The 23,951-nt window shown below is 39.4% G+C and overlaps 1 protein-coding gene across 1 annotated transcript in view; it reads right to left on the reverse strand.

Moving 5' to 3' along the window:
* Positions 1–23,951, reverse strand: part of RASSF3 (Ras association domain family member 3) — a 120,154-nt gene that overhangs the window by 87,670 nt on the left and 8,533 nt on the right. The window contains exon 2 of the mRNA XM_087873190.1: positions 14,453–14,574. Coding sequence (XP_087729316.1) covers positions 14,453–14,574 — 122 coding nt within the window. The remainder of the gene's footprint in view (positions 1–14,452; positions 14,575–23,951) is intronic.

The raw sequence follows: 23,951 nt of genomic DNA on the forward strand, positions 1-23,951 counted from the left end.
GGATTCGACAAGATATGGATGGGTACGGACGACAAAATTCTAGCCAAATTATATAATTACTTATTGGAGTACGATATGGCAGAGGAAGTAGTTAAAGAACCGATGTTAGCATGGGCCAAAAATATAGGACAGAATATAAATCTGAACGAATGGGACTCAATATGGAATAATAATCTTAAAATGACAAAGGCGACGGCTTATAAGGAAAACCAATACAAGCTGTTTTATAGATGGCACATGGCCCCAGCTAGGATAGCGAAGATCTACCCCAATTCGAGCCCTAAATGTTGGAAATGTGACCATCAGCAGGGTACTTTTTATCATTGCTGGTGGACATGTAATCAGGCACAAAAATTCTGGAGGATGATATGGGTGTGGATTAGAGAAATAATAAAAGAAAATTTTGATTTCGACCCAAAAGCTTTTCTCCTGGGAATTTTGAAAACTGAATATGCAAAAAAGAAAAAGTATTTAATTATACATATTCTGACAGCCGCTAGAATTTCCTTTGCCCAGTATTGGAAAGAAAAACAAATACCACCTCAAGAACATGTTATTGGAAAAATATTGGAGTGCGCCGAAATGAACAAATTGACTTCAGAAATTAATGACAGAGAAGATTCAGAATTTTATAGCGTGTGGGACATGTGGTACGAATGGATGGGGGAAAGAAATAAAGAAGGTAACAGAGATTAAATATTAACTAATTAACAAAATCTATATGAATAGTATTATATTTAGTCTTAGAGAGTTGAGCACTATTATCTTTAAGTGTATTGAAATTAAATCTAGCTTCAAGAAACAATATCAACAAAAGACAAGCAATAATGCATGTAGATGTATATATGTATATAATTGCACCAATGAACCGAAAATGTACCGATTGTATCACTATATGTTATAATAAAAATCAAATTAAAAAAAAAAAAAGTGCGAGGACCAGTCAGAAATAACTTTTTCAGCCTTCTGAGTAGTCCATATGCATAAAAGGATACAGCAATAGAGAGGGATGAAGGAAGGGAAGGGAAATTAGAGTAGGAGTGAGGGTAAGAGAGGGAGGAAGAGAGGAGGAGAAGGAGAAAGGAAGAGGAATTAGGGAGGAGAAGAAGAGGGGGAGGAAGAGAAAGTAAGAAGGAAAGAAAAAAGAGAGGTGGTAGGTTTGAGGAGAAAGATTGCTGTACAATAAAAAAGATGAAAGGGAAGAAAGCCAACCCCAAACAAATATAAAGATATTAAGATAAAGAATGAATTGTTAAACTTTAAAGAATAAAAGAGAACAAATATGAATAAATAACAATAATTAGAAACACACATACAAACATACAATGTATTTTCTTTGAACAGAGTATTTGGCCGGTTCACAAATTTAAACAGTGTTTAGTCATTTCAGTTAAATTTACAATTTCTATATTTCCTTTTTGCCATATTTATTCCTCATCTATTTTTGTAAAAAACCAATATTACCCTTCATCCTCATCTCTAATCTTAATCAAATTCAATTTTTCCCTTCTATTCTATATTATAGCCCTTCCCATTGTCATCTATTTTTATATCCATCCTCACATTGGTTAATTATGTAATATTAGTTGTTTAATATAAATTCAACATTTTAATATAAATCAATTATTATTATTATTATTATTATTAATTTAATTTGTATACCGCCCTTCTCCCAGAAGGGACTCAGGGCGGTGAACAGCCAAAATTAAAAAAACATACAAATGCAAAAGTTAAGATAATTAAAAGAATTAAATCATTGGCTACCCAAATTTAAAACCCCAAATCCATAAAATTTAAAATCCCAATTAAAAAACCATTTAGGCTAGGCCGGCTTGATGAAATAAAAACGTCTTCAGGGCTTTACGGAAGGTCCGGAGGTCCGGGATCAATCGTATTCCAGGAGGCAGCTCATTCCACAGGGCGGGTGCCCCCACAGAGAAGGCTCGCCTCCTGGGGGCCGCCAGCCGACATTGCCTGACCGACGGCACCCCGAGGAGGCCCTCTCTGTGAGAGCGTATTGGCCGGTGGGAGGTTATCAGTAGCAGCAGGCGGTCTCGCAAATACCCTGGCCCTAAGCCATGGAGCGCTTTAAAGATGAGAACCAACACCTTAAAGCGCACCCGGAAGACCACCGGGAGCCAATGCAGCTCGCGCAGGAGAGGTGTTACGTGGGAGCGCCACGTCGCTCCCATAATCACCCGCGCGGCCGCATTCTGCACCAGCTGGAGCCTCCGGGTGCTCCTCAGGGGGAGCCCCATGTAGAGAGCGTTACAGTAGTCCAGGCATGACGTAACCAAGGCATGAGTGACTGTGCACAAGGAGTCCCGATCCAGAAAGGGGCGCAACTGGCGTATCAGGCGAACCTGATAAAAAGCCCCCCTGGCCACGGCCGTCATATGCTCTTCTAAAGACAGCCGTGTGTCCAGGAGGACGCCCAAGTTGCAAGCCCCCTCTGTGGGGGTCAGTGACTCGCCCCCAATAGCCAGCGATGGCACCAGCTGGCTATACCGGGACGCCGGCATCCACAGCCACTCTGTCTTGGAAGGGTTGAGCCGAAGCCTGTTCCATCCCCATCCAATTAGTTATATAACTACCTTTTTTGTATATTAATCAATATGAACATGAATATTCCAATTATTTCCATGCAATCCAATTTCTTACAAATCAATTAATTATATTTACCAATAATAATAAACCAAATAATTTCCCCCATATATTCCTCCAAACCACAACTTAACCATTTCTGCTTTCAGAAATATACAATTAATAGTATCTCAATTATTACAATTCCCTAGTTAAATAGAGCTTTTTTTCTTTTGTGTTTTAAAATCCTGAATTCTCCTCTTTTTCCCTAATTTCCCATTGTTTGCACCTACCTTTTTTGGTGAGGAAAAAGAAAAGAATTCTGCCTGCCTAATTTTCCAAACTTGCAGCAACAGCAAAGCAGTTTCAGTTTCGTTTCTCAGCATAGCTAGGGGGAAAAAAATCAGCACTCTTTGCAAGGAAGCAGAAGAGCCCTGAGCAAAACAGCTGAGACAAATCAGCTGAGAGCCGGGAGGCCAATTAGCCTATGCTGAAGCTCCGTGGGCCAATAAAATTACAAAACAAACACCGAACCCTTTGTTAAATTGCTGGCTCCCCTGCCCCTCGCCCACCACTATTTATTGGCAATAAATAGTGGTGCGGAGGGGCGGGGCAAGCCAGCAATTTAACAAAGGGTTCGGCTGCACCACTGGCTCTAGGGCGGCCCTTTGAAGCCCAGCGGCAAGAATTTGAAGTTTTTTTTTTTCCTCTAGCCATCAGAGGCAGCAATAGATGGGGAGTGGGTGGGGTAAGCGAACGGCTGGCGATCCAACAGAGCAGAGAGTGAGGGTGAGTGAAGGCATGGAAGCTGCTTTCTCCATCCTGCTCTCTTGCATCCGCAGCCGGTGGGGAACCACGTGGCAGCCCACGTGGATCCCAGGCAGCGGAACTCAGGCTAGGGAAGGGGTGGGCAATTGTGGCTCTTTTACAACCTGTGGCCTTCAACTCCCAGAATTCCTGAGACATTCTGGAAGTTGAAGTCCACAGGTTGTAAAAGAGCCACAATTGCCTACCCCTGGCTACGGTAGGCTGGCGCCGCGCGGATGGGAGGCGAGGGGCGGGCGAGCCAGCAATTTAACAAAGGGTTCGGCCGAACCCCCTAGAACCCCCAGAATCCCACCACTGCTTATAAGGCAAAATGCCATCTTTCAGTGGTCTCATATTGAATGGAGCTGTATCAGTCATGATTTAAATTTGCATAGAAGCAGAGTAATCAGCATCATTGCTGTGAAAGGAAGTCAGGCTCTAGTCAATGAGACAGTGAGACATTTTGTGGCATCATAGTGTTTAAGAATGAAATGATGGAGCAAACAATGGGCAACAGCCATAGCCTAAACGTAAGTATTAAAATAAGTTTAATGTTCAGGATTTACATTAACATGTTGCAAAAAAAAAATTAAGCTATGTTAAAATAAATACCTACTGCTTGTCAGTGATTATTGTCCAGACACGGGACAAGAAGCAAAAGTCTTGCCAGAAATCAGCAGGCTAATGCTTTTCTTTACAGCACTGTAAACGGCTATTTATATTTTTAAACATTGCAGATAAATATTCATATCACGTGTTTCAATCTCTATGATGAGAATGGACATTTACCATTAGCTGGCCCAGAGTCACTTTGCATGGAATATGGGAAGTATAATAATTTAATAAATGGAAATTGTCAGTGTATGTAGATTTAATAGCTGTAAGCTGATGTAAGGTTGTAAGCAGAGGCAACTGAAAGTTGATGCAATGGGAATGAGGCAGCAGCTACTTTAAGAAGCTGGGTAAGAAGTTGCCTATATAAGGAAAGCCATTAGAGGGCGTCTCCCTTCTCCTCATGTTCTCTCCCGTCGTATATCTCATTGCTCTCCTTGTGTCTGTAGCTGTATGATAAGGTATTTACCACATATAAGTCTGTATATATTTAGCTGTATATAAACCACTGTTAATTATCTAAAGCCTCTGTGTGCTGTGCTTTGCTCCTGGGTTTATCTCATAATACTAGTCATGCTGCCTAAACTCTGACAAAAAAAACTAATTAATTAATTAATAATTAATTAATAAAATATTGTGGGACTCTCATTCTACTTTTGAGAACGCTTGTATATGTGCTTGAAACAATGTTTTTAAAGGCGAGATTTCTTTCTGCCCTCCCTCCCAGGGCAGGAAGGAAGAAGGCAGGAGAGAAGGTGAGTGAGCAGGAAAAGAGAAGAAAGGAAGGCAAGAAGGAAAAAGGTGGTACCAGCCCTTTGGGTTTTGTCTTTCCCCACCCCACATACTGCTCCAAGAGATTGAGATAGCAACAGTCTTTTCCTCCGTGTAGTTATTATTATAATCTCAACTTTACAATTAAAGACAATGTTATACTGTACGTGGTTACCCAGAAGCATTCCTAAGAAAGTTGAGATAGGTTTACATGGTTAATTGTAGAAGTAGATTAACCTTGTAGTCTGAATGGTAAAGGAAACAAGATGCATAAAATGGAGCATTATCAGGAAATGTTAGTTCTATAAACTCTGCTGTAGCATAACCTATTAGACCTTTTCATAAAACATTGACAATCAAATGGACAGGTGCCAAGCCATTCTTAAGACATTAAAAGAGTTTACATGGAGCCAAGCTCAACTTCCCTTGAATCAGTAAATATGTTGTAGCTATAAACTCCATGCAACAAATTCTCAAGGCCAGGTTCTCTTTCAAATACCAAAGTTTTGCTTACAATCTGTCAGTGTGAGGCTGGCAGGACTTCCTAGGGAGACAGTCCTGAAAGGTTTCTTCAGACAGATTATCCAGGAGGTCCTCTTTTTCTTTTACAGCTGATTGACAAGTACAAAGAAATATTCAGACCATAGTTACTAAGTATTGTGTATATAGTACTGTTTGGGGGCTTACAGGTAACCAGAGTAATACTTTAAATTTTCTTTACTGTGCAGAAGTTTTCAAAACACAGTATTCTTTGCAGTAAAAATACATTTGTGATTTTATTAGGGTATAGTGATTGAAATCTGCAATATTTTCACAAATAATTAAAGCTAATCCTTTCTCCTGCCTTTGGGGATAGCAAGGAAATCTACAAATTGTATTCCAAACTTTTTTTTATTAATTAGGGAATGGAGATCCACCTTCCCACAATCACTTCCAGGCATATGTATGACCCCTGCACATCTTCTTCTAATTCAGAAAACACAAGGAAACATAGTTGAACATTATGACAATATTGCTAGCATCATACACCACATCTAGTATATGAATACTGGTGGCGCAGTGGTTAGAATGCAGTATTGCAGGTTACTGTGCCCATGGTCTGGAGTTCGATCAAAGCTGACTCAGACTTCCATCCTTCTGAGGTCGGTAAAATGAAAACCCAGATTGGTGGGAGAAATTTGCTAACATTGTAAACCATCCAGAGAGTGCTGTAAAGCACATTAGGATGGTAGATAAGCCTAAGTGCCATTGCTATGAACATGGATTTAAATCTAGAAATTAATCAATCAAATTTATTTTCTACCTTTTTTGACACCTATGCATTTTTTTAAAAAGCATAGGTAAAGATGGGTAAAGATGTACCCAAACTACAATTTATCTGTTATCCCTGCCCTCTTTGGAAGACCTAGCCAGTGAAAGTATTAAATAAATATTCAGTATTTATTTAAAATTTCAGCCTTTGGAGAGAACATATTATTGTCTCTTTCAAAAGGATGTACATAATTCTATTCCATTATATATATTAAACAATCCTTCAAGTTACACAGTCAATTCTACCTGTTAAATATTACCAGCCATGGAAGGCAAAGAACAAGAGGCCAGGAGCCTGGCCCGCTATTGATTGATTGAATTATTTTTCTTCTTGTCATCCCTAAATGGTTCTGGAGCACCTTAGAGACAGACAATGAAAAAAGACAGATGTTGTTCACAGACCCTGATCAGGCACTGCCTCCCTCCCTTATCTCTCATGATCAATAGAAAGAAAGGGAGAGAGAAAAATAATTGCTTCCTGTTACTATGAGTGAAGAAGAGAATCAAGAGAAAAAGCAGATAAAGAAGAAGTCTGGAATTATGAAGAAAATACAAAAATGCCTCAAAGAACCTTTTTTTCCCAATCCCATTGCAACAGCAACAGTACCGGAAGGAACCAAAATAATATGCCCCAGATCAAGTAGTTCTAATATATTTGGCCCTGAAAAGTTATTGCCAAAACAAGGGGAGGAATGTTTTCACTCTGTGCATCATCCCATGAACACCATATCTGTTCCTTTTTCTTGTCTCTATAGTTGAATGAATGCGCAACACCTGCAAAGTGATCAATAAATATTTCTCGACTGCTTCTAAATGGTACCAAATCCACATATCTACAGAATCTATTCAGCTGAGCAAAAAGTGAAATATTCAAAAACTGTGTTTTTGAAAAACGGGAAATATTTACTAAAGCAAATAAAAGATGTATCATGGTCTCTAGATTCATTTGCTAGAACAGTAAATGAAAAATTTGTGCCATCTTTTAATATACCTTTGCAGATCTTGCATTACATGTGCATAGCCTTAAGATTTCAAATTCACCAGTGATTAGTGAAAGAAATCACTAAATTCTACTGCCACAACATTTCTGTATTTGTGACAAGTTCCAGATTGTAATGAATTCCAGTCTTAAAAATCTGCCATGTTCTTTTCTCTTAATTAATATCATTTGTGCAAGAAAAGTTCCTTAATAAAGGCATTGAGTTCTGCCAGTAATATTCTTGTCAGATATAAATGCCTTATTCTCCAATGTGTAAATAGTGTACAGACAGGGTATCAGGGGTTAATTTATTCTTCACTTCTTAATGTATTCATAATTCACCACTCCCACATATAGCTCCACCCATTGTATATATAAGGAGCTACCTACACCATTTCCCCTGCTTCTATCTGTGAATATTCAGTGAATATAGAATGCCTAATGTAAATAAAAGAATATATAGTTAAATCTTTAACTCTTGTTGATCTTATTGAGTCTGATCCTGAAAATATTGCAACACACTGGTAGCAGAGGATGGTTAATTGACTCAATAAAAAGCCTTAAAATGTCTAAGAAAGATAGGCCCAACACCAGGGCCTACAGCAAAGAAATGGAAACGGAACAAGAAATAATCAACGAATCCACGAATGCAATTTCAAGAGAATCCGAAGAATACACCACTGAAGACGAAGAAATAATTGATGACCAGGAGGAAATCGAAATAGAAAATAACGAACTCAGGTCAGAGATATTAAAACTATTAAAAAGTCAGAAGAATGATGAAAGCCTCATCGCGAACCTCCAAGATATGCTAAAGAACAGCGGAGCAGCGAGAGAGAAAAACATCACCAATGAAAAACCCAAAGAGCCAAAAATAGTGAGTAATATGACTGCGGAGAAAATCATTACAAAGAAGAAAAACGATGATCCCGCGCAAAAATTTGAATGGCAGCCATCTTGGTTTCAACCGGCCTCCAAGATGAACGAAGAAGAGCCAATCAGCAATCTCGATTCAAAATTTCTGGCGCGAAAAATATTACCGGACAACGAAAACGAAAAGGAAGATTCAAACACCTCAGAAGAATCAGAACCAGAAAGCGAGGAAGATCCAACAAAACACCAAATAAAATCAGCGATGAAAACGCTCTTTGCTGCATTTGGGCCAAAACTGAAAATTACTAAAAAGACACTAAAAAAGCGAACGAGCAAACCAATGCCTCAAGACCTGCCCGCTCCCATCCTGACTACTAGAGCGCTGACGCCGGAACCCAGAGAGCCCTGCCGATACCGCCCTACGCCGCAGACCGAAGCAAGCACCAACGCTTTCAATAGAAGAAGAAGAACAGCCACCGTCGCCAGAACGCCCAAAGTCGAACCAGAGACCGACTCATCTGAAGAGGAGCAGAACGAGCGGGCCGCAATGAGGAGAACCTTCCACGACGACGCCGAAGAAGAAATGGACAACGCGCATGCGCGAAACTACGCTGACGATCCGGGAAGACACGAACAGGAGAGAAGATCATGCAGACTCGTAGCGAGCATCCCCATGCCGTTTTGCAATTTTCTGCATTTACGAGACCACGGACTACCTCAGGTTGTAAGTAATGGACCCAATAATGTCGGAAATTTACCCAGTGACTTCCCAAAACTAAGGGTTGATGGCATTAATTTACAAGAATGGTATCAACAGCTCCAGGTTGTCTTTATGAAGGAAAACTTACTGTTTTTTATCACTAGTCCCCCAAAAAGACCTTGGACACTAAAAATAGATTGCTTACACCATAGAGCTTTTTTCTTAATAATATCTAGTGTGTCTCCTGCAATGTATCACAGCATTAAGCCAAATTTGACTGTTTCAGAAATTATTCAATGCATGTTTAATTTGTTTCACAGTGACAGTGTAGCCACCACCACAAGGATATCTAAAGACTTCTTTTCATCTAGGATAAAACCAGGGGTTTCCATAAGTGAACATTTAATATCTTTGAACAAAATAAGAGCTGAACTGCATTTAAGGGGGGAAGTGATTTCAGACCAAACAATGAAAAGTGTCATTATCAACTCACTTGACCCATCATGGGACAATTTCATGTCACATTTAGACACAATCAATCTAGGGTATTTATCCATAGAAAGTCTATCTAACAAATTGATAACAGAAGATAATTCTAGAAGGAATCGTTCTAACAATCACACAGAACATAAACCATATAGGAAAGTAGCTTTTCAAGAAAAATATAGTGGAACATTTAAATGTCATAATTGTGGATCCAGGGAACACAATAGAAGAGATTGCCCAAAAGTCTTAAAAGAAAGATATAGATCAGAATACAGAAACAAACACGATTATAGACAGCCTTCCATAGAAAGGCATAGATATAGGAGCCCACCAAATCACAGAGAGAATAGAGGGGGCAGAGACAATTCAAAGGATAGAAAGTCTGGTTCACTGAATGGATTAAATAAACAAGACAACACTAACACACAACAAAGTGAGAACAATAATTGGCTTATTGATTCTGGAGCAACTAATCACACCACTAATAACAAAAGTATATTGTCTTCATTTGCAGAAGATAAATTTGTAATTAAGGTTGCTAACCAAGAAAAGGTTCAAGTATTAGGTAGAGGAAATGTAACCTTGCCTGGTTTAGGAAAAATAGAGGGGGTATTACTAATACCTGAAATACCTCATAACATATTAAGTGCCATAAAACTAAGCAGAGATTCTGACATTAACATTGTTTTTTCAAAAGGAAAGGCAACTTTGGAAAAGAATAAAATAAATGTAGGCACTGTGGTGACTAAAGGAGGACTACCTTACCTAATAACAAAAGAAAAATGGTTACATAACATTGATTCAAATATGGAAGATTGTATTGAAATAGATGATGAGAATGTTAGCAACAGTGACAATGATGAATGTAAAATATCTCATGATCACACAGATGCACACAACGATAAGAAACCAAAGATAGGTAAACCAATTCATGATGAGTGTGCTCACATATTGCATAGGAAGTTAGGACATGCCAGTTTTCCTGTAGTGCAAAAAATGACTGAACACGCAGAAGGTGTTAAAATAAAGAATTGTGAAAATTATCTGGAATGCTCAGTATGTAAATCTACAAAACTAAAAACTAGTCCCAGGCCAAGAAAATCTACCAGATCAACTAACAAAATTTTTGATTTAGTACACATGGACTTAGTTGGTCCATTAACTCCATCAATCACTTATAGGAAACGTTACTTCCTGACAATAGTGGACGATTATAGCCGCTATGGATTTGTTTACACACTAAAACACAAAGATGAAACATTTCAAAAATTTAAAGAATTTTACAAACGCATAGAAACACAACACAACATCAAAATAAAACAAATTATGACAGACAGAGGATGCGAATTCATGTCTAAAGAATTCTCACAATGGTTAAAAGACAAAGGAATGTTACATTACACATCTAGTCCATTTTCTCCGTTCCAAAACGGGATTGCAGAGAGAAAAAATTCCACGTTACAAACCATGATTAGATGCACATTGGAAGATGCTGGCTTAAGCAAACAGTTCTGGTCAGAAGCCTTACATTATTCAAATTACACACAAAATAGAACATGGTCCAGCATTATAAATAAGACACCATATGAAGTGATGTATAATAGAAAACCAAAATTAGCACACATGCATATATTTGGAGTCACAGCAGACGTACACATACCTAAGCAATTAAGAAGAAAGGGAGAAAATGTGTCCAGGAGACTCAGATTTATGGGATATGAGACTGGCACTAAAGGATACAGATTCATTGATAGTAACAACAAATTTATAGTCTCCAGAACAGCTGTGTTCCATGAACAAGCTAACTGGTCTAAATTACATCTTAATGAGATATTCCCAAATAAACATGAAGATACAAAATCTCATGAGAAAGGGACTATAGAAAAACAAAATACCAACAAATATAAAAACAAAACCAAAACTTGGACAAATAGCCAACTCAAAATAAAGACAGATACACTAACAAAAAAGGAAGCAAGATATTTGCATGATAACGATAGTAAACCAGAAAAAATCATTAGAAACACCAGAAATCAAATGCCAAATAAATACAAGGATTATGTAATGCACATGAATGGTGAACCAACAACACCCAATACATACGAGGAAGTGTTAAAACTTCCTCACGAAGAAAAAGAAAAATGGGAATTAGCTATGAAGAAAGAGATGGAAAGTTTACAAGGACTAAATGTATTTACACCTGCATCTGCACCTAAAGATAAGACAATTATTGGTACCAGATGGATATATAAAATTAAGAATTTAGAGGGAGGAAATACTCTATACAAAGCTAGATTGGTTGCACAGGGTTATGCACAGAAATATCCAGAGGACTATACTGACACGTATTCCCCCACTGTAAGAACAGAGAGTGTCAAAACAGCTCTAGTGGTAGCTTCAGCACTCAATCTAGATGTATTCCAATATGACATACAGACTGCGTACCTACACGCAAAATTAGATAAAGAAATATACGTGAGAGCACCTCATAGTCCATACACAAACAAAAATGAGACTTGGTTGTTAAACAAGAGTTTATACGGGCTAAAACAATCTGGTAAACGATGGTATGATTGTTTAGTAAAAGTACTTAAGACCATGGACTTCAACGCTACCACTGCTGATAATTGTTTCTTTGTCAAGAGGGGTGATGATTACGTTGAATTTGTATTGATTTATGTGGATGACATTTTATACATAGGAAAACATAAAGAAAGAAGAGAAACTTTTGTAACTAAACTAAATGAACATTTCTCATTGAAATCTTTAGGCAAGGTAAACAAATACCTTGGTGTCCAAATTAATAAGACAAAAGGGGGATTCAAACTTACCCAGAGAGATAAGATCATAGATCTTTTAAATAAATGTAACTTAAACAATGCCAAACCTTGTGATACCCCTATGCAAACTGACTTTCTAAGGAATTCTGATGAATCTTCTCCCGAGTTCAAGGATAATACATTCTATAGATCAATCATAGGTTCACTCCTTTACATATCTAACTGGACTAGACCGGACATCACTTTACCACTCAATTTATTATCTAGGCATGTCAGCAAACCAACAATGTACCACTGGGAAGCTGTTAAAAGAATTTTAAGATATTTAAAAGGTACACTAGACTTTTGTTTAATGTTAGAACCTAATGATATTAAAGAACCAAAGCTTACGTGTTATGCAGATGCAGATTGGGCTGGAGACACCTCATGCAGAAAAAGCACATCTGGTTATGTATTTCTCTTAAATGACTGTCCAGTCTACTGGTACACTGGTAAACAAGAACTAGTGGCTACTTCAACAACAGAAGCGGAATATGTTTGTTTATCCAAGGCCGCAAATAATCTTGTATGGTTTAATGATTTAATTTCAGATGTTTGGAAAAAACCTGCTCTGCCTTTTGTTATGCATGAAGACAATAAAGCAGCCATTGAAATATCTAGATCTGATGCCATTGGACAAAGGTCCAGACATATAGATATAAAATTTAAACATGTGAGACAATTATCTCAGGATGGATTTATTAAAGCAGTGCATTGTGACACTTCAGAACAATTAGCTGATATATTAACGAAGCCTTTACCTTCTAAACAACATAGATACTTAACCTCTAAGTTGTATGTTTTGTATTGTCCTGAATCTGAATGTAACTGGTGTTGTATAACGAATCGGCATTTAGAGGGGGATTTGTCAGATATAAATGCCTTATTCTCCAATGTGTAAATAGTGTACAGACAGGGTATCAGGGGTTAATTTATTCTTCACTTCTTAATGTATTCATAATTCACCACTCCCACATATAGCTCCACCCATTGTATATATAAGGAGCTACCTACACCATTTCCCCTGCTTCTATCTGTGAATATTCAGTGAATATAGAATGCCTAATGTAAATAAAAGAATATATAGTTAAATCTTTAACTCTTGTTGATCTTATTGAGTCTGATCCTGAAAATATTGCAACAATTCTGATGTACATAAGGCAGTACTTTTGTTATTAGATTATTCTGCTCAGATTTCCTACCTTTTGGCTTTGTTTGCTATGGCAGTCTTAAATGGCAAAGGAGTTTTTCTCATTTAGCGTGATAAATATTTTGTTATGTATCCATAGAAGACTTGGTGTGTATGCTCCGTTATTCTGCATTACAGATAGTCCTCAAATTACAAACATAATTGGGATCAGAAAATTCATTGTTAAATGTTCTGGCTATTAAATGAGGCATCACATGACCAAACTTGATTTTATGACTTTTTTTGCCATAGTTTTTAAGTGAATCACAGCAGTCATTAAGTGAAACATCACACGCCCATTACATATGACCTTCCCTGCCGGCTTTCCCATTGATTTTTCTTGTCAGAAATCAACTGGAAATATTACAAATGGTAATCACATAACTGCAGGACGCCATTGTTGTAAGTGTGAACTATTTGCCAAGCACCTGGATTGTGAGCACATGACAAAGGGATGCTATGATGGTCGTAACTGAAAGGACCAATTATAAATCACTTTTTTCAGTACTGTTACAACTTCAAGTGGTTGTTAAATCAATGATTGTAAATCAAGAACATTCTATATCTATTTCAGTGTTTCTCAACCTCAGCAACTTTTAGATGCATGGATTTCAATTCCCAGAATTCTCCAGACAGCATGACAAACACTGATCTCTTCTAATATTTATATTAAAACCTTAAGTGGATGCTAGTTGCTCAGAAAAAAAATTTTTTAGCAGGATTTAAAATTTTAAATGGATGTAAAATATTCTAAGATGTAGATTTATATCAATGTCATTTTGATTTTTTTACTCTGTTTTACAACAAAAAATCACTCAAGAGAAGCTGAGTGATTTTTTAAAAAAGAAAATAATATCAACTATCTGTTTAAGATTACATAATACGCTAAACAATCTGAATTTAACAAATCATAATTGTGTTCATATAGCATCCTATGTTCAAACCAATAAGCCATATACATTTTGCTTAAAATGGCTTGGTTCCATTTTAGTCTAGTCTAACAATTTGTACACAATACAGTACAATATATACCTAACAGAAATGTAACACAATCAATTAATCAGAACACATACCACTGTTACTCTCCTAGACAATGTTACAGCAGATAGCAGCACATAAATTATATTGACTGATCTCAGAAAAGCTGCATAGAGGTGGACCTAATTGTACTTTGATAGGAAAATCTCAGAAAAGTTAGTATAATATATTAACACATTAATGCATATACTAACACAATAAAAGCTTCAACTCAACATTTCTCCCTTTATATTATATAGCTGAAAAATGGAAGGAATAAAATCTGTAAGAATAAATGGTAATACCGTTCTAGGATCAGCACCAATTGAATTGTCACATCCAGAGCTACAATCCATCAATTTTCCATTTTGCTGATAGTCCAGGTGTACTAAGTCTCGACAGTGAGAATGGCACGTGTATTTACAATCTAAAAAACAGTCAGAAGAAATTTATATTGTTTTAATGCAATCATTGTCAAGACCCTTGTCATCACATCTGTGACTCCAGCACAAATGCTCATCTTAAATAGGAGTTGCACACTCACTTCCTCCAGTCAACCCGTAATCCAGTTATTCCTCTAGCCATATACAACCCCACAACCAAACAAAGGTGCTACTTTGAGGAATGGAGCCCTAGCCCATTTTTTCACTCAACTGTCCAAAGCTGTACCACCTCCTAAGACACAAACTAGAACCGATAAGGTGGGTCCGCCCCAGGTACCTGATGGACCCGGATAGGTTCCAGATGGAGCTTGGGCCATTTCCTGAGGATCTAGCACACGACTCGGTCGATGACCTGGTAGCTGTCTGGGACCAGGCGGCTGGGGGGGGGCTCTAGATCAAGTCGTGCCTTTGCGGCCTCTGACCCGGTGCCGATCCTGTGGGGCTCCATAGTTTACCGAGGAGCTGAGGGAGATGAAGCACCGGAAAAGACGCCTAGAGAGCTGTTGAGGACCAGTCTCACTGAATCTGACCGAACACTGGTAAGGTCGCATATTAAGACCTACCTAGTGGCGATAAAGGCGGCAAAGTTTAATTACTTTTCCGCCGTTATTGCGTCATCAGATAATCGTCCATCTGGCCTGTTCAGCGTGACCCACTCCCTGTTACATCTGGGAGTGCGGGAGGACCCGATGGAAGGCAGGGCTGAGGAATTTGGACAATATCTGCATGACAAAATCGCACAGATTCGGGGGGATTTGGACTCTAACTGGGTAGATTCAGGCAGGGTGGCGAGGAATAGTCTTGAGAACGTTATCTGGGAAGAGTTTGACTCTGTGACCCCTGATGACATGGACAGGATTTTGGGGAGACTTAGTGCGGCCACATGTTTATTGGACCCGTGTCCCTCCTGCTTAGTACTGGCTTCCCGGGAGGTTACACAAAGCTGGCTCCAGGGAATTATCAACACTTCATTTAGTGAGGGTTACCTCCCTGCGGCCTTGAAAGAGGTGGTGGTGAGGCCTCTCCTCAAGAAGCCTTCCCTGGACACGGCAGTATTAGCCAACTATCATCCTGTCTCCAACCTTCGCTTTGTTGCGAAGGTTGTTGAGAGTGTGGTCGCATGACAGTTTCCACAATACCTGGAGGAAATGTCTTATCTAGATCCATTCCAGTCGGGCTTCAGGTCCGGATACAGCATGGAAACGGCATTGGTCGCATTGGTAGATGATCTCTGGAGGGCTCGGGACAGGGGTTGCTCCTCTGGTCCTGTTAGACCTCTCAGTGGCTTTTGATACCATCGACCATGGTATCATGCTGCGCCGGTTGGAAGAGTTGGGGATGGGAGGCACCGTGTTGCGGTGGTTCTCCTCCTTTCTCTCAGACTGGTCGCAGTTCATGTTGGCAGGGGGGCAGAGGTCGACCTTGAGATGCCTCATATGTGGGGTGCCTCAGGGGTCAGTTCTCTCACCCCTTTTGTTCAACATTTATGTGAAGCCGCTGGGTGAGATCATCCGTGGCTTCGGGGTGAAGTACCACCAGTACGCTGACGACACCCAGCTGTACATCTCCACCCCAGGCCACCCCAATGATGCCCCTGAAGTGATGTCCCGGTGCCTGGAGGCCGTGCGGATCTGGATGGGGAGGAACAGGCTCAGGCTCAACCCATCCAAGACTGAGTGGCTGTGGTTCCCGGCATCCCGATATAGTCAGTTGACTCCATCACTGACTATTGGAGGTGAGTCGTTGGCCCCCACGGAGAGGGCGCGCAACTTGGGCATCCTCCTGGATACGCAGCTGTCCTTGGAGGAACATCTGACGGCTGTGGCCAGGGGGACTTTTTATCAGGTTCGCCTGATTCGCCAGTTGCGGCTCTTCCTAGATCGGGATTCCTGTGTACAGTCACTCATGCCCTCGTCACCTCTCGCCTGGACTACGGCAATGCTCTCTACATGGGGCTTCTCTTGAAGAGCACCCGGAGACTTCAGCTGGTCCAGAATGCGGCTGCGCGGGTAGTGACGGGAGCTGCATGGCGCTCCCACATAACACCCCTCCTGCGTGAGCTGCACTGGCTCCCAGTGGTCTTTCAGGTGCACTTCAAGGTGTTGGTTATCACCTTTAAAGCGCTCCATGGCATAGGACCTGGATACCTTTGAGACCATCTGCTGCCACCAACGATCTCCTATCGACCAGTCAATAAATGATGAAATTCTAAAAAGGTTGAGAGATGACGGATAGCGACATAATATTTTGTAATACTGTGATTGTTTTAAAAACTAATAGAAACAAATAGAAATTATAAATTGGGAAAATAGTAACACATATATAGATATATAATAGAATTTATTATAACCCCAAATATACTAAGATTAGGAGGTGGAAGACGGTGATTAGGCATATTTAAATGTGCAAATTAACAGTGTGCAAAAAATATTGGAATTCATAGCTTTTAAGGATTACAAATTCAGGGGATTTAGAGCTATAATCCCAGGATCGATTAAATTTTATTAAAAATTGGTTTTATTGGTGTTTATAGAAAACTGGGATTTTGGAAATATGGTGGAACTTGAGTAATACTTAAAATATTAAAATATTGATGACTTAACACATTATATGAAGAAATGTAATTGATGTTTAAATATATTTTTGGAGAAAGTGATAAAGTAACATAAAGAGAGAATAGTATTGTTTAAAGATAAAGAGGTGAATTTGAAGAACCCTAACAAGTAGGGAAAAAATAAGTACAAATTGGGAAAATAGTATTATATATATTGATATATAAAAGAATATATAATTACAATGAGTATATTAAGAAGTTGGAAGATAAAAACTATATATATGTAATTGTAGTATTGCTGTCAGCACTGTGTAAAAAATGTATTGACCCAGTCATTACATTGTCTACAAAATATGTTGGTTGTTAAAGGAAAATTGCAAATAAAACATATACAAAAAAAGAAAGAAAGAAACCCAGGAACCTGGTGGCTCAGCAGACTAAGCATTGTGATTAACACCAGCTGTCTGTAATTACTGTAAGTTCGATCCCTGGGGCTATGACACATGCCAAATAGATCACTTCCTGTTGTAAATACTGCAGCTTTATTAATGAGGCTTTATGCCCTCTCTCAGCTAGAGAGAGGAGCAGATGATGGGTGTCAATTTGGCAATCTTCTTTGAATTCTGAAGCTAACAACAGATCGTCCACATACTGGACAATTGTTTTATTTTGAGGAAGTCAGATAGAGGAGAGGTCGACTTTCAAGATCTGGGAGAAAAGCATGGGTGACTCTGTGTAACCTTGGGGAAGGCAAGGCCGGGTATATTGCTGATTCTTCCAAAGAGATACTGGGAGGTGGGGTCAACTGGAATGCTAAAGAAGGCAGCTCAAAAGTCCATCATGGTGAAATAGGTGGCTGACACTAGCACTTCCATTACTATGTTTGCTGGATTTGGCACTACGGGGGCTCTCGGTACCACATAGTTATTAATGAGTCCCAAATCATGTACAAAATGAAAGATTGGTTTGCTATCTGGGTCAGGTCGTGGCTTCCAGACTGGAAAAATGGGAGTATTAGAGGTGCATTTGGAAAGGTGTATTTGTGGAGAACTTCCTGTTCTAAATACATTTTTATTAGCTTCCTGATCAGCTCAATTGCGTCATCCTGGATTTTATATTCAGGGAGGCATGGAGGTGGTCCTGCCTTAGTTTGGTTTTTTACTGGGGTGGCTCCTTTTAACAGCCTCACCTCAGTGTAGTTCCATCCCCAAAGCGAGGGTGGCAGATCCCTTAGGTCTTGATACAGCTGATTCTTTTCTGTAGCCAAGTGTGCTGATACAAGTGTACATGTTTTGCTGGGATGTCTAGTATGAATCCTTCAGGGGTGCACTTAATAGTGGCTTTGAATTTGCACAGCAGATCTCTACCCATCAGGAACAGTGAAGATTGGGGGCAAACAGTAAAGCAACGATCTAGAGCAGGGCTGTCAAATTCCCAGCCCATGGGCTGGATGCATCACAGGCTGGCAACACCCACATCCGGTTTAGCGAAGGGGAAAAAAGTCCCAATATGTTATGTGATGCCGCCATGATGCTGTGAGTTTGACACCCCTGATCTAGAGAGAAAGGGCCGACCTCTACCCTCATTTCGTTGGTAAATTCAGCAGGGATTTCCCTCCTATCCCGATTATGTTGTCCCTAGACCCTGGGACTACTGATCCTTTGAAAAGAGTTTTTGTAATGAATGATGATGTGGCCCGGGTGTCCACCAGGCACTCATATGTTCTCCCTCCTATTGTGAGTGTAAGAAGGGGTTTACCCTCTGGCCATTCCTTAAAGGAATGGCAAGGCCAGGGAAGATGGACTGAAATTCTGTTGGCTGCCCTGATAGTCAGGGTGTCTGGAGATCACACTTGCACCTGTTGGGGTCGTTTTGAGCTTCTCTGAGTTCTCTGGGTTGGGAGGGGCTCCCTTGCAAATGGAGCTCTTGGAGGGAGGTTGTGGTCTTGTGGTCTTGAGGAGCTTCACTTACATTCTTGTCTGTAATGCCCCTCATTGCCACACTTGAAACAATGCCTGTATTTTGTATCGAGCCATCCCTCCTCCTCACATCGCCAGCATCTTATCCACCTGTCAAAAGGCCAGCTATTGTATAGAAACTTAAGATCTTGGTTAAGACTATTTGAACTAACTAACTATATAATCGAAATCTAGATTTAAATATTGATTAATTCGTTCTCTATATCTTTAAATATAAACATTACTGTATAGAAGCTTAAGATCATTTCTTAAGACTATAAGCATAACTTTTGATTGTGTGTACATCTCTCTGTAGGAAAAACAAAACATAAGAAATATAAGATATAGAAGTGATAAGGAAATATAAGGTATAGAATTAATAGATATAAGCTCCCTTTGGGTGTAACTCTGGAAGGTTTTTCTTAGCGATACCACAGACCAATAATAAACGATAGATAAGGAGAAATGCTACTGGTTCGCACCTGTTCAGGCGAACTGGTAGTGATAAAACTACTGGTTTATCTGAACCGGTATTTCCGACGATCAGCTGTGCCACGTGGTTTATATTCATTAGAAAGCAGGGCAAAGCTAAATCACGTGGCACAGCTGTTTCCCCCCTGCTGTTCTACTTACCTTCCCAAGTCTCCTATTTCCGCATGAAGCACGCATTTGGTGTGCACTGTGCATGCGCACACAATGTGCTTTCGGCATGCACTGAGCATGAGCGTGCGCAGCGTGCTTTTGGTGCACGCCGTGCATGCGGTGGACAGCAAACCAGTGGCAATCCACAGAGGATTTCACTACTGGGGGTATCCCAGAGTTACCTACAGCAGCCAAAGAGGAGTGACTTCTACAACTCATGAAATTGCTCCGTTGGAGAATGTGATTGATGACACACCCTGGGGGGAGGGGGGAAACAGGGTCATAATCAGAGCATAAATTATGTAGGGTCAGAACTGGCTTCACTTGGGAACGTGCTGACATGAAGCTCCTAATAAATAACTGGATTTCTTTTGAAGCTTGGCACAAGACTCATGATTTAATTAGGGCATCCATTGGAACCCTGACAACTATCTTGTGAAAATGCCCTTTAATACCCTTAGTGGACTGATCAACGAAAGCAGAGGCTAATATTCTCTGATCCTTCTGCCAATTTAGGTCTAAGTGGACATAAGCCACGCCTGCTTCTAGGAACCCAGAAAGCATCAGGCATTTCATTTTCCCTCTGGGTCGTTTGTTAGAACTCATCAATTGAGAGGTTTTCGTCCTATTTCTTGTAGAGCCTCTAATATGTTGTCCTTGGCTCCATTATATTCACCCCAGTGATTAGTAGTGTTGTAGTTCCAGTCTGAATGATTTAGTGCCAGGTGACCCTTACAGGGGCGACCTGCCGTGTGGGGTTGTTATTATTGGTAGCCTGGCAATTTTCTCAGTTTTTTCAAATAATTTTAACAGCTCATCCTTCATGAGGAAGATATGGAATAATTGGGTCAAGTTTCCCTATGATGGGTTGTGGCTGTCTATGATGGATTTTAGGGTATTCCTGACTGGGGGTCTGATTTAAAAGGGAGAATATCTTTCCTCCAGATTACTAGATCAGATGGGGAGAAAGGCATGTGGGTCAGGATGTACTTGAGTTGGCCCATCCAGGTACAGGTTTACTTAGCAAGGGGGCCCATAAGCTTTGGCCCTTCATTATCAGGTGAGGAAAAGGTGCTTGTGCCAACTTGGGATTCCTCAGGGCACCTTGATTTAGAGAGTTCAGCTCAGAAATATCAGTAAGGTATATGGGTTGGCTTCAGTTTTGGCCTGAGCCAACCGGTCATGGTCTGGTGAGAGTAGCAGTGGGTCTGGGTGTGGCTAGGAAAGGCATGGAGAGAGAGAAACTGGAAGCATCGCAGCAAGACCAGCTGGAAAATAGCGGGCTCCGTCAAGCTCCATGAATATCCAGCCGGACAAACCGCTGTTGGGGGGTCTTCGGACCGGAATTGTCCTGTAGGGACGATGGAGAAGGAGAAGCACCTCAGATGACCAAGAGGAACAGGCAAGTTCCTCAGGGTCAGAGGAAGCTCTTCGAACTGGCGGCGGGGGACAGCGGCCATTAAAAAATGACCGCTCTGAAGTGGGGTAACTGGAATAAGCAGTTGTGCAGGAGCAGTATTTGAAAGGAGTGCTGGTACCGGGTGAGTGATTGGCCAACTTACAGGTAAAAAAGGACATTTTAAAAAAACTTTAAAGGTGTCCCAGAGCGGAAATGTGCGGCTAATTGGCACCTGGAAATTTTAATGGAGGGAGAAGAACAAAGAGGAGGTTGAAGTACTAAAGCCTAGGAAAGAAAACTTTATAACTGGATTTAAAATTGGATTTGGAGAAATTAAAATTAATACAAGAAAAAGAAACCTGAGGGAAAGTACTTTTTATGAGGATTTGAAATATTTTTGACAGTTTTGACACTTGAAGGAAGAACAAAGAGGAAGTTAAAATATTAAAGCCCAAGAAAGGAAATTTTATAACTGGACTTAAAACTGATTTTGGCGAAATTAAAAATAATAAAAGGAAAAGAAATCCGAGGGGAAGTATTTTCTATGTGGATTTAAAATACTTTTGTAAGCTTGATACTTTGTTGTTCTGAGAACATTGTGGGTTGGAGAGAGACATCTGCTGGTGGAAAGAAAGCATTACAAGACTGGCCTGAAAATTGAAAGCAGTGACCTTGACTACTAAAAGAAACTTTGAGAACTTTTAAGAAATATTTGATTTTTTTTTTTAATTGCTTGGTCTTGACTTTCAACAGAGGTGGTAAATTAAAAAGCTTTAAATTAGAGTAGATTGGACAAACATTTGAACTGGATATTATCTGGAAATAAAAAAGAAACTATATGGACTTTAAAATCTTAATTTAATATAAGCTAAAATATTAACAATTGTTTAAATTGACAACATGGAATCTTGGATGTGTGAGGAATTAATGGAGATGTTTAAAAACATGTGTGAATCATTAAAGGGCAACAAAAAATCAGAAATTTTGCTAGAACACACAAAACAGGAAAAAGAGAATATAAACGAGAAGCAAGAAAATAATACTGAAGGAAAAGGAATTGAATGTAAAAAGTTAGGTGATTACACTGGGCTTTACAGTGGCAAAAAAAGAGTGGATAGTGGGGAATATCCCCCAAAAAAGAATCAATCAAAGGGAAGAGAAGAAAATGGAAAAAGATTAGGAAAAAGCTTGGGGAGAATTATGCGAGTAATAGACCCAAAAGTTAGAAAAAGGATTCAGGAGAAAAGATACAATAAATATACAATGTAAGGCAAGTTATAGATTTACTGGAATATCTTGAGAAGAATAAACAGATCCCTGCAGTGCTGGTCTTCTTGGATGCGGAGAAGGCCTTTGATAGAGTGGATTGGAATTTTCTACTAAAGACTTTTAAAAAGATGGATTTTGGGGATCAATTTATACAGGCGGTTTCAGCAATCTATCAAGAACAAAAGGCACAGATTATTATTAATGGAAGTTTGACAACAGAGTTTAAAATTGAAAAAGGAACAAGACAAGGTTGTCCGTTATCCCCATTGTTATTTATTTTAACATTAGAAGTCTTGTTGAATACAATACGGGACTCGAGTACCTTGAAACGAATAGTGATAAGGCAAGAGGATTATAGAATAAGGGCATTTGCAGATGATCTGGTTGTTACCCTAACACAGCCGATGGAATCAATAATCCAGATGAAAGACATTATAGATCAATATGGTACAGTATCAGGATTTAGATTGAACCAGAAAAAAACTAAGATGATAGTTAAAAATATGACACAAGATCGAAAACAGGAACTTGAAAGCAGGGCAGGTTTTGAGATAGTACCAAAGGTTAAATATCTAGGAGTTCAGGTTGCAGAATCAAATATGAAACTGTTTCAAAATAATTATGAGGTGTTGTGGCGAGAGGTACAGAAAGATATGGAGACCTGGAAAAAACTGCAGCTGTCTCTACTTGGAAGAATAGCAGCAGTTAAGATGAACATTTTGCCAAGATTTCTTTTTTTGTTTCAAATGATTCTGGTGCTTAAAAGTGATAAACAACTGAGAGAATGGCAAAGAGGACTGAGAAAGTTTGTCTGGAACGAGAAAAAGCCGAGAGTTAAACTGAAAATTATGCAAGATGTTCCAGAAAGGGGAGGTCTTAAACTTCCAAACCTACAATTATATTATGAAGCAGCAGCTTTGACGCAAGCAAGTGACTGGTTTGGAAGGAAAAAGACTGGGATACTGAATATAGAATATAGAAAGTTTTGATCTTGAATTTGGTTGGCATGCTTACTTATTTTATGAGAACAAAGTGGATAAAGTATTCAAAAGCCACATACTTAGAGATTCTTTGATGAGAGTTTGGAAGAATCACCGACTCAAATGGGATTACAAAATACCGTTATGGCTGGATCTTGGTCATATCATGTGGAATACAAATATAATGTCACTCGGGGGGGGTTTATATAAAGAAGTTCTTTTTGCAGATGCGGGCAGATGGCAACTGAAGACTTTAGAAACGCTGTTGGAAGAAGGGATTAATTTAACTTGGTTACAGTATAATCAACTTCAATTGAGATGGAAAGAGGACCAAAAAACTGGTATAATGATGCATGAGGAAGAATTGGTTAGACATATAAAAGAGAAAGGTCATATTAATGCATATTAAAAGGGTTTATAATGTTTTGTTAGAAAGGGATTCAGAAACTGAATTGGTTAAAGATTGCATGATAAAGTGGGCACAAAACTTTGCAGAACCAGTGATGTTGGAAACATGGGAAAAATATGGGTTCAGAATGTTAAATTTACACAGTCGCAG

The sequence above is a fragment of the Pantherophis guttatus genome, chromosome 7 (genome assembly GCF_059756535.1).
Source record: "Pantherophis guttatus breed Tessera chromosome 7, ASM5975653v1, whole genome shotgun sequence".
Classification (NCBI taxonomy): Eukaryota; Metazoa; Chordata; class Lepidosauria; order Squamata; family Colubridae; genus Pantherophis; species Pantherophis guttatus.